General features: G+C 41.2%; 1 protein-coding gene across 1 annotated transcript; it reads right to left on the bottom strand.

Annotated features, from left to right (window-relative positions):
• Window positions 1-646: 646 nt before the first annotated feature.
• On the bottom strand, window positions 647-11,398 carry PDK4 (pyruvate dehydrogenase kinase 4). Its single transcript, XM_082499070.1, has 11 exons — window positions 11,063-11,398; window positions 10,045-10,186; window positions 8,963-9,034; window positions 8,194-8,378; window positions 7,669-7,758; window positions 7,077-7,154; window positions 6,352-6,428; window positions 5,547-5,645; window positions 5,156-5,266; window positions 4,314-4,427; window positions 647-3,258 (listed from the first exon to the last, which is right to left on the bottom strand). Exons 1-11 carry the CDS (start codon window positions 11,214-11,216, stop codon window positions 3,115-3,117), a joined length of 1,266 nt encoding a protein of 421 aa, XP_082355196.1. The 5' UTR covers window positions 11,217-11,398; the 3' UTR covers window positions 647-3,114.
• Window positions 11,399-12,101: the final 703 nt, after the last annotated feature.

Genomic DNA, 12,101 nt, shown 5'->3' on the forward strand with positions numbered 1-12,101 from the left:
TTGTCAAGAAGGGGAAACTCAGTACACAGATTTACTGCCACCAGAGTGGCACACCCAGAGTCTGCTGCTTTTCATCTCCCCTCTTTCAAGTAAAATGCATTTTTGCAGTTACTCTTCTTAAAATTATGGGAAATGCAGGCAAACACAAGCCTGCTAAAGCACCAGCTGCACACAACTGTTTGATCATTGCACAGTCTGTTCTGTCTGATAACTGCCATTCTCTTACAAACCAGCCATTGAAAGCCAGTTGTCTCATTGCTTCAGAGCTGGAAGAGAGGCTTTCATTTAAAACTAGTGGCGAATTTTCACATTCTTTACAGCTGAACAAACAAACAGAAAAGTATTTTAGAAGGTAGAACATGCACTGATGAAGAATTCTTAATTCCCATTTCTGAAGAGGAGGGCTATCCTAATTAGAAAGAATAAGGTGATGTATGAGGTGATGCACTGATTTTAGGCACTAACTAAACTCTCAGCAGATGCAACATTAAGCGTAATCAGACTGTTGTTTCAGTGTTTCTCTCCCCTGCTACATATATTTGACATAGTATGAAAGTTGCTTTGCTCAACTCCATTTGGTAAGACTTAAAATAAAGAGGCCCTTGCTCACACTAGTCTTCTTAGAAGAAAACAAAGGTACTAGACAACCATTTAAGAGTTTTTATTATAAAATTATATCAACATCTACATCAAAGTAAAAGGCTTAAAACTATAGCTCTTTCAGGAATAAAAACTCCATAAATGCTGAAAAAGGTACTGTATTATCTAGGTAGGCAGCCCTTAAGTAATTTTTTATTTTTTTTTTTAATACTACAGAGATTCCACATGGGTTCCCTAAGTGCTATACACACCTCTGTCTACATTATGAATGCATTCAGCAGCTTCTCTCTGCAAACACCATCACAGATGTGTTTTACAGCACCCGTGTGATCCAGCTGCTTTGAGAAAGAAGTTACAGCTCCCACGTGGAGTTTCAGACTGTACATGTTTCAGGTGTACAGTATACCATGAGAGCACAACTCAAGTTCAAGCATTAGTGGGTGCAGACAGAGGTATAATTTGTGTTTACTTGACAACAATGACTACCTAGGTATGTTTCTGTGACCTTGTATTCTATACAAAGAAAAAAAAAAAAAAATCAACAAGTATTCAAGTATATTATGGCAGTGAAGGCAGCTTTTTCACACCTGTATATTCTAGACAAAGATACTTCATTTTTATTATCCATTTCATTCACTGAGCCAAGCTCAGATACATCATCTGGTGACCTTTGGTGACTGCAGCTTATTCACTGGGATAAAAACAGCCTTGAAGCAGTACAGAAGTAATTATGCTCAGTAGTTATCACCAACACTTCTAAATTTGGGTTTTAAGAGAAATTAAGCATATCAGAATACTATTTTATTTTTGATTGAGAAATTTATCCCAGCAGGACTTCTAGAACACAAAGGTAGTTCCACCTTTTTCTCTTTCCTATTAAAAAATATTTGATATTCACAGTAGGGTATGGAGTGGCTTTCTGTGCAACAAATACAAAACTTTTAGAAAACTCATATGACTGAGCAGGATGCTTTAAATACTGTATTTGCAACTTCTTGCAAAGGATCATATACACTTAAGATAGCATGTTAATTAATAAAAAAAAATTCAAGTATATTACAGCCCTGATGAACTTTGACTGGCCAGTTTGGCCATGTCCAATAGTTTAACTTCTATTCTGTCATTAAGTTTACCTTGCTTACAAGGGGGGAAAGGCACAAAGATGGCAAAGCAAGAAGCTTATTGAGAATGGAATATTTTCCCAACAGCCCTCTACCGATGGCGCTGTTCCTGTGACAATTCCCCATTATTTTGCTGTTCATAAAAGTTATTCTGTAGTTTTCAGTGCTGTTCATATTTTGAAGCTTCTCATTTCCTAAGCCCTTTCCATTGCAATCAACAGTTCTTAGAATAAAATTCTAGTTCCAACACCACTCTTCCTGAAAACCTTTTAACTAGACCTTTAGTGCTCATCACAGCTTTCAAAGATGCCAAATCACCACATACCTCTTTGAGCTAGTGTGGTCCAATACAAATTTGACAAAGATGATAGGTGTATTTTGGTTTAGTCTACTGAGCCACTTATCTTCTACCAGCATGACAAAGAGGAACCACAAGACCACGTTCTAAACATGCTGTTGTTTCTCACGTCATGCTTACACAACACATATCACCAAAACCTTTCCATTCAACTTGCACATCTGACTTTAGTTCTTGGAAAATCCTGACTGACTTGGCATATACTTTCTAGAGCGCAGGGATGTAGGCTAGGTGTAGCCTAACCTTAAAGCTGCTATAACCAAGTAGCTTCCCATTTGTTTCCAGTTACTTGCCAAAATATCCCAATTTCCTTCTCAGTTACCTTATGCATAAGAACATTACTGGCTAGTTTTTCCATGAACAGCTGAACATAAAAAATATCTAGCAACGTAACTCACACAGCAAGGTATCACATAAGAATTATGACTGGAATACTTTTTTTTTTTTTTTTTAAATGGGGCTTCTTTATATACAGAAAATACTTTCTCCCTACCTCCCAGGGCTCCCTCCCTTCCAGTCAGGCTGTATTTGAATGCTGTTTGTATCTTGCTACAAGACTGCCGTGTTAAGTGGATCTTTTTCCAAAGGTTATAAATACAGCTTTAAAGTACAGATGTTATCTACCTGAGAAGTTCTGTAACAAGATGAACAGCTGAAACTATTCTAGGAAAAAAATATACACCAATATAACTGACGTTTATCAGTATTCAGAATTCAAGCATTAAACAGGACTCAAAAAATTGCACACCTCTACCACATCAAGTCTTTGATCATAAGAAAAAAAAAAATGTCTGATTTTCCTCTATACACAACTCTTCTTTAAAGACATATGTGCTCCTATTTTCCTTATTCTGAAGTCCACAGCAATATTTCACATTCAGTGCATACAGCCTAAGCTATAACATTCTTATCTTCTTCTTCTGCCAGTCCTGAAAGTGAAGAATTTGCTTATTTGGACGTAGAGGAATACTTCCAAACGCTAGTCTCTTGAGAAGCCAGCTTGATCCCTTTGGGTGCCTGGATACCAACTTCTCTTCAGACAGCTGCACTCTGCTGCGATACATTCTTTGGGCCTTTACTTGGGACACACCAGTCATCCGCCTCTGAGGTAGCCTGGTAATGCTTGGAAGCTGATTTGTTAAAAACTGGGAGTTTTTCTACTGATTCTGTTGATAAAGCCTAAAATCAAGAAGGAAAAGAGTTATTTGGTTTCCACCTCTCAATAATGCCACTTTACAAAAATTCATGCAGTATGTTCCAAGCATTAAACCAGTGACACTACAAAATAAAGTTATTTACACAAATGTTTTGACAGTAGATGCAGTAGTTTGTGTGCTTCAGTATTTATGTTTGCTTTTGACAATTTGGCAGGACAAATGGAGTAATATCAAATCATATTTACACATTTTTATAGGCCTTAAGAGTTACTCTGTAACCTGTTTTCAAGATAGTTCTGGAAGCCATGGAAAATAACTTATATTTACAAAATTCCAGAGAAGTTTTAAAATGTTCCTTCCTCCTTCCATATTTTGCAGTTAAAAAACAATTCATATTCTATAGGGAAACTGTTAAATAGAAATGTAACATGTATATAGCTGAACCATATCTTCCTTTTGTGTCTCTTCCTTTTGCTTCAGTGTGCTTAGAACAATGTTTTTTGTTTAGCAGAAGAAATTCAAAGCAAGTTTTTCCCCATGAATAATTGCAAAAAGTAGAAAAGAATATGTAGGCCTTTATTCTAGGTTTCTTATAAAAGCAGCAGTGCATGTTATATGTCAGGTATTCAAGATTACTGATATCTGAATCCCATATATGGGCTATATGGCAGATGTTCAATAGGGCCAGGTACTAGATTCTTTAAGGATTAGTTTATACAGACCTTCTGGTTGTCAGAGTAAAGAAACCAGATCTGTTGCTCACAACATTCTGTTTATGTTACTTCGCTTTCTCCCAGTACTTTGTATTCCATGAACCAGTAGGTAACAAATCCTAATACAATCTAAAAATTAATGAGGCTCCCACTAGTAGTTATTCAAGTAGACTAGTTAACGTATCTAGAATTATAAAGGTCACTCAGCTTTACAAGCCTTACTGGCATTTCTTAATAAAAGTGAGAGCTTTTCAACTCACGAGCAGAGAATTTGTTTACTTTAAAATGATACTAAGTAACTACCATTAATGCAGTGAGGTAACTATCAACACTATCTTTTGTTTAACCAAATCAAAATATATACCTTCAAGTAGATAATAGCATCTGTTCCATAACCACATATGGAGTAGAGGTTTAGATCTCCTTGAAAGTATTTAGCATACAGACGAGAAATTGGCAAGCCGTACCCAAAGCCAGCCTAAAAATAAAGTACAAGACAAGATTAATTTGTTGTTTTGGTTTTTTGTTTGTTTGTTTTTTTACTAGCTCTTACGACTTAAAATTAAATAGCTGGAAAGTGTTCAGAGATTTTAAACAGTCAGAAAGTTCTTCACACTTACTCTTCTCTTAACAGAAAACAGAAATCTCTAATCAGTTTCATACAGAATATTGAAACTGACCATTAAAAAACCCAAAGCTACTAGAAAGAAAAAACAAATCTCCATGAAAGAGGGAGGGTTTATGTATACATCTTGCACATATGTATTTTCCCTGCCTTGTTTTCGCTAGTACAGCTTGATTAGTAAAACGAGTTTGCTACTGGTAGATAAACAATAGTCTAAGCCTATCCCAGTTGTGCGTGCCTCCATAAAGATAGCACAATTTATAGTAAGTTTGAGGACTGAGTGAGAGTGGAGACCAAGTAAATTACTGTCATTGGAGTATAAGGAAAAAAAAACCCAGGGTTAGATTCAGGATAGAATGTTCTTCTTTCTTTATACCTCTAAAAGCATATTTTTGTCCACTGAGCTAGCTATTAAAAGTCTGTTTCAGAAAGTGTTAATTCACATTTATAAAGCTCAATAATCTTTGCATACCCCACAGAGCACTTGGGTGGACATAGCATTTCATAATTTATTAACCTACCAACCTGTCCAAACACTTTTAGCAGCCTTATTAGCAAAATGAGTATTGAAAATATCTTACAAGAGGGGTATTTCGACCATCATCCATCCTCGGCCTTGGTGCTGTGGAATACATGTAGCTAAACAGCTGCTCAATTTTTCGGACTGGAACACCACCTCCTCTGTCTGAGATCTGAGTTAAGAAAGAATAAAGTTAACTGCAACCATGTACTAAGAATGGTATTTAAAATGCTGTTATTTGGACAAACCCTTCCAACAGTAAGAAATGCAAACATTTGTTTTGCAGCTTGTTATTTTTCAACCAGATGATAGCCTCCATTTAGCACAATTAACAGAAGACTCATGGATAGTATCTTTCATATGCTGTCAGAGGCTCCAATTTCTAATAGAATTTGCAGCAGCATATGCAATCATAAAGATTACATTAAGCCCATATTGTAGTAGACCAATACCTTAATTGCCAGGTCTTCTTGTCCTAGAACAACTGTTACTTCAATTGGAGAAAGGGAAGGACTGTTTTCTTGGAATTCAACAGTTGCCCTCATTGAATTCTATGGAAATGAAGGTTACCATTATCAGGAAGTGTTGGATCTATGCACTTAAAATCACACCCCTGTTATGCAGAGGCTGAGCAGTTGCCCTGCATTCCTATCAGGGCCTAGCTTTCAAGCAATACAGTTAGCAATTTAGTGTAACGGGAACAGAAGAGATCTCACACCTAAAAGTGACTAAGCATACCCAAGACTCTTCTGTGCTTGAAAGATTACACTGTTCCTGCCCAATATAACACAGCCAATGTAAATTAAATAACATAACTCCCTTAAAGCCACCAGGTATCTGGAGAAGAGCAGAGTTCAGCAGTTGCTAAACACTGCCAGAATTCTGCACCTTATGTCGGCAGCACATTAGTTCAGCCTCATTCACGACTTCAAGATGCACCGCCCACTCCACAGAGAAGGCACCAGGGTAGTAATCCCTAAAAGCAGATGGCTAGTGGTGATCACAACCCCATGTCCCACTTTTACTCTCCCTCCCTTACCCTGTCCCATTTACACCATACAAAAATGTCCAAATACTCTCCTAAAACCAGCAATCATTCCTGCCAAATGCTGCCAAAGCTATTTCCCCAAATAAAAAAATTTTAGAAGTCTCACTGTCCAATGCAAACCTTTACTTCATTCAGATCTTGCTAGAGATTTTAAATATTGACACTCCACCTCAAACTACTAAGGGAAAAAACAGCTTATACTGACATACCTTAAAGAGCTCAAAAAGCATGTGAAAAAGGTGAGACGGAACATATACAATGTTAATTGGCTCTCCTGGAAGTTTTCCTAGATGAAGGGGAAAAAAAGACAAGCAAGATTTAAAAGAGTGATGGAATTTCTGTGTTGTATCCCAAATTCTACAATAGGGAAGTTGTATGCCAAAACAAACAAGAAAATAAGTCTTAGTTTTGGGGTTGCCCCTCCCCCCCCAATAAGCAAACAACTTTTGACACTCATAATAGTGTTTAGATTCTAATTGCCACTTGCTTAAAATCAGTTTATTTTCACATAAACTGAAAGAGTCAAGTATTAATTCCATTTTATAATTAAAGAATTTTAGAGATTAAGCACACTGCCCAAGATTAGACACGTGCAGACAGTTTGGACCAGAAACTGTGTTTCTTGGTCAGCCCCACTTCTCACCCCAGATACAGATCTCCTCTTTAGCAACTTATCATGTTAATTTAAGTAGAGGCTAGTCTTATTTCTCTCAAGTTCGTAAATATTACTTCAGAAAATCTAGTGTTTAAGATACAATGACAACCAAGTTCTAAAACAGGGGATTAAATGAGGTGTTTATAACAGAAAATGAAGAGCCCAAGACACATCAACTGGTATGTACTGTTATGGCTATAGAATTGCGCGCCTTTTGATTCAGTAAAAGCAGCAGTTTGGCTACCAATAGAAAGACAGACATAAAAGCTCTCATCTTACCATTCACTTCAGTAAGTTTCAATTCTGGAGATGTTAAGTAATACTGGTCACACAACATCTTGGAACTTTCAAAAGCATCTGAAATATTTAAATAAAATATGTGAAATGTAACAAACACCACAGAAATTCATTCTAATCCATGGCAAAATATAATTTTTAACTGCATCAGCTGCTGAGGTGCTACAGACTAACTAAGCCTGTGTCTCAAAGGAATTATAACATTGCATCCACTGTGTGCATTAAAAACTGAGAACAAATAGGCAATTACAGCAGCATGGACAAGTCTTCAGTACAATTTGATAATTCTGTACAACAGACACATCTGTTACCTATCAGTAGGTAAGGCCAATGTCAACACCACAGTCAACTCACTTCTACCTCATCTGCCACTTGCCACATTCCAACACATTTTTTACTGCTACCTTGTATTTTAAATTCTGTCCAAAAAAGCTCATGTTTTGACAGACCGCTTTCAGCAATTTCAGTAAAAAACAGTCATTATCCTATACAACACATCGGTTACCCAAATTGCTTGAAATCAGATATAAATATTGATCGCAAAGAGAAATGTTAAGGATCTGAGAATACATACCATTTACTACTTCAACAACATCACAGCAAGGATCAATACTTCCAATGTGCCTTGGGTGCCCTGAGCCGGATTTATCATCAAAAAGAAGGGCTGTTTGAGATCAAAACAAATACTGTATTTAATCCCAAATAAGGTAGTATAAAATAAAGCCTTAAATTTAGACTAATACAGTGCGATCACAATGTACAGTCACAAAATACTGAGTGCTGTTTATGCCTTTTGCAAGTTAAAAATGCTATCTACTGCCAGCAAACTTTGTTGGCTTTTCTGTAGTTCAACACTTAAAGGCTTTTCAGATGTAAAGAATGAGATCCCTACATATTCCACACAAGACCTATTACAATTAGTCTGTAGTCTAGAAAACAAGTTTTCCCCATTACTTCCATAAGTCATACATTCAGTTTCTAACTTTTCAGTGTCAGACAAAGTCACCTGAGGCAGATCCCCAACAGTTTTATGAAGTGTTTACATTAACATGTTTCTCAATAGGTTGAAGTTTTTCCTGAAGTAAAAATTTCTACTTACTGTGTTGGTTCATTAGCATCCGGGTTGAAATACGGCTCATGTAAAAACGATCCAAAAAGTACTGAATGTTTTGATTGGTGACAGGATCTACTTTAAAAGTGTCTTTGTATTCAATTACTCCTTGTGCCATTGTAGGAACCACATCATGATGTCTGTTTCGGACTCTAATTAATGTATCTATAAAGCTAGGTAAAAAAAAAAATAAATATCTTTTTAGATTATTCCAAGACTGCATAGAGGCAAGTCTTGTACAATGTCATTATCTAATCCAGCAGCAGCACAGATAAGTGCATAACAACCTTTAATATTAAATAGTCTATTTTTTCATTCTTTTAAAAGTAATTCCTCACTGACCTAAACCAGAAGAATTTGGTATTTTTAATACAAAAGGTGTAATTGTTAGCCATGTCAAAGTCACTGCCTGTTTACTCAGTCGTAATAGTTTGAGCAGAGGGGAATGTGAGGAAGGGAAAGACCCCTAGCTGACATCTTGGAAAGAAGCAGGGATGTGACATCACAGATAGTTTTTGTTGATACTTCTGTCATGACAGTTCAAGGGGCACTGTGCCCTTGAAACTGAGCTGCAGTGGGTCATATTTATTTGCAACATTGCTAAACAGGATCAGAGATTTAAACCAGCTTGCTCTATGCACAGCACTTCATGCTAGATTATCAAATTCAGCTCATAACAGCTGTCATTCTAAACTGACTAGATTATGAAAAGTAGACCGTGACATGAAAAATTCAAAGAAACAAATGAAAAGCTTACTCAGATAAGACTTTTTGGTCTTCTGGGCTTTTCTGATGGAACTCAACAAGCTCCATTAGGCTTTGGATGTACCTATTGAAAAGAAACACAAGAAATACATGCTATTCATTTGATTTTTATTAGTCTAGGAACAATAAAAATACTTTGTCATGCCCAATCATTACTCCTAACAAGTCAGCTAGAAGTTTGAAGTATCTTTGAAGCATCAAAGTTCCATCCAAGTATGGAATCACAGATGGATACTTCCTGACTGCCTGAAGCCTAGAAGTTTCAGAAGTTGTTTCTTGTGCCTGCCACCCAGAGAGGAATCTAAGCCCTTACAATTCTTGGGAGGTGTTTCAAAAGAAGATCCAAATGATAATACTGATCAGGAAACCACCTAAGCAAAATTTTTTTCAAGTCTAATCAGCTTTGGCACAAGCTTTGGCACTTGAGCCTCTTGTGCTAACATCTGACAGCCTTGACGCATACTGCAAAGGCACAGCTGTTTGCTAGATTAAGAACAGTTTCTGGATCTCACTTTAATACTTTTGCCCTTTATGCCAGCCATCCTTGCAAAAGTGCAACTGTGCCAGTAAAGCAAGGTTAAATCAAATTCAACCACTGTGTCAACTGCAGAGATTATATCAACTGAATTCCAAACACTCGGTGCACAGGCCAAGGCAACATGCTGTGGAACAGAAGCTCTGTTACTAATTCCATCAGTGAGAGACAAACAAGTATACAGCCTGCTTTCCCATTTTTGTGTTGCTCTGGGGGCCTGTAATGCTATGTGAAAACAGAACACGTTTTCTTCTCTCCCTTCTTAAAAGGTAAGAAGTGAGACTGGCTCTACCAGCCATTTGGAATTGTTACGGTTTTTCTTAAAGCAACTTAAAAATAATAATATAACCATGCTGTTTTTCAATTTAATTTTAGTATACTAGAAAAGGACAATGTGTAACACCTTGCAGTTCAGCTTTGATAAAGGAACTGCATTCCTAATGTATTCTGTTATTGTCTTCTACTATTCAGAAAAACTTATGACAACCAAGTTGAAGCTATGTTATTTTACAGGCTGAATTCAAGTAGTTCTTACTTACCAGCTTTTTACTAATTTTACTGATGGAGTTCCTAGCAATTTATCAGGAAGAAGATCAATTTCTTTCAGTATGTTTGCAAACCTCACAGGAAGTTCTTGTCGCAAAAATGCAAATGAAGTTCTCTCACATCCATTAGTTGAGCCTATGAATAAATCCAAAACAAAAGTTTCAAGTACAATCCACTGTCTTTCCACACGCTTCAGGGCTATGGCTTTGCAGTCACGATACTATTATTGGCCAGGTCTCCTAAGTGTATGTGTATGTTTGTGCTGAACGTTGTTTACGTGACAGCAAGACACAGCTTGTCCCTGGGAGGAATACTTGTACATTTCCCATTTAGACACGGGACTTATTTGTAATCCTCTAGAAGAAGCACTTTGTAAACACGAGCTTCTTCGGGGTGACGTCTGAAAAGGTCGTGTGAGCACAGACTTCACAGCTGCCAAAGCGGTAATCGGATCAGGGTACAGCTTGTTCACTCCATCAGGACTAATGACTCCTCCCCGATAACGTGTACCGCAGCGCACGAAAACAACCATTAGCTGATTTAACTCTTAGTTCCCCCTTCTCCCCCCACCTCCGCCCCCGTCCCATTAACACCACCGAAATAGAGCTGTGGCGTATCTTCAGCTTTGGTCCACAGGTCACCATGGCCCGGCAACTGGCCGGTGCGTGCCCGAGGTGGTCGCCTGGGGGGGGGGGGGGGGGGGGGTGTCCAGCCCCGGGGCTGGCGACGGCGGGGAGGACTCCCCCCCCCCCCCCCCAGGCCATCACCTCCGGGGCTGGCTGGTCCCCGAGCGGCGATCGCTCCCCTCCCTCCGCCTTGGCGCTGGGGGACGGCGAAGCCTTCAGCACAGGCAGAGCCCGGACCGCTCCAGGCGGGAGATCGCCGCCCCCACACCCCCTCTCCCGCCCGCAGCCCCCCGGAGCTCGCCCCTCAGCGGGGCCACAAGCTAGAGGCGATACGGCGACCGCCCCCTCCTCAACCCTCCCCTCCCGTGGTCGCCCCGCCTCTCACCGAAGTCCAGCAACTGCTTGATGGAGAGCGGGGAAGGGGAGAAACGGGAAAACTGCTCCACTTCCCGCGGCAATTGGCCGCGGCTGCTGCTGCTGCCGCCGCTGGCTCCTGCCAGGGGGGCGGCGGTGCGTAGTGCGATCCGGGCGGCCTTCATCGCTCCCGGGGAGGCGGTCAGGTCGGTCGGTCGGTCGGTCAGTCAGTCAGTCAGTCAGTCGGTCGGTCGGTGGGTCGGTGGGTAGTGGGTCGGTCGGTGGCCGGTAAGCGTGTGGGTTGGTCAGTGGGCGCTCGGTAGATGCCAGCAGAACTCGCGCTGTCCCCTCGCCTGTGGCGGGCGGCTTCACGTGCCGCCTCTATTTACAATCATCCGCGGAGGCGGGGGGGGGGAGCTCCGGCAGGCCACGCCCCGCCGCCCCTAACGGAACGTTCCACGCGCCGGGCGGCTCGTGACAGCCCGTTGGCGGGGCTTCGTCTCCCCCCCCCCTTCCCCCGTCGTCCCCTCGTCCCGTTCCCCCCTCCCCCCCCGCGCTGTCCCCGCCGTCAGCGGGCGGGTCACCAGCCCCGCGGGGGAGCCTCGGGAGCCGGGCGGGGAGGGGTGCTGGCCCTACGCCGCCTCCGGTGTGACCTTGTTTACCGGGCAGGAGCCGGGCAATGTCAGCGGCGGGGCGGCCTCGCCAGGATCTGAGGGCGCCGCGCTCCTCCCGCCGCTCGGGGAGAATTCGGTCCTCTAGAAGCAGCCGGGCGGGTTGCCCAGGGCTGTGGGGAGCAGGCCCGGCCCGGGCGGTGGTGGGCGGCAGCCGTAGCGCCAGCTGCATTGCCAACCCTGAGGGGTGCCACGGTGTTTTGGGCATTAACCGGAGGGGAAGCGATGCCTTTGCATGAAGCGCAGGGACCTGGCGGTGGAAGCACTGACAGGCCAGAGTGGGTGCGGAGGGTACGTGGAGGTGCAAAGGGAGCAAAATTAGATCCGGGCCACAGGGTTTCAGGGTGCTTGACATGTAGGTCATCACTGTGACCTGGATTAGTGGTGAGCAAATATCTG

Source organism: Vanellus vanellus, assembly GCF_965231255.1.
Source record: "Vanellus vanellus genome assembly, chromosome: 2".
NCBI lineage: Eukaryota > Metazoa > Chordata > Aves > Charadriiformes > Charadriidae > Vanellus > Vanellus vanellus.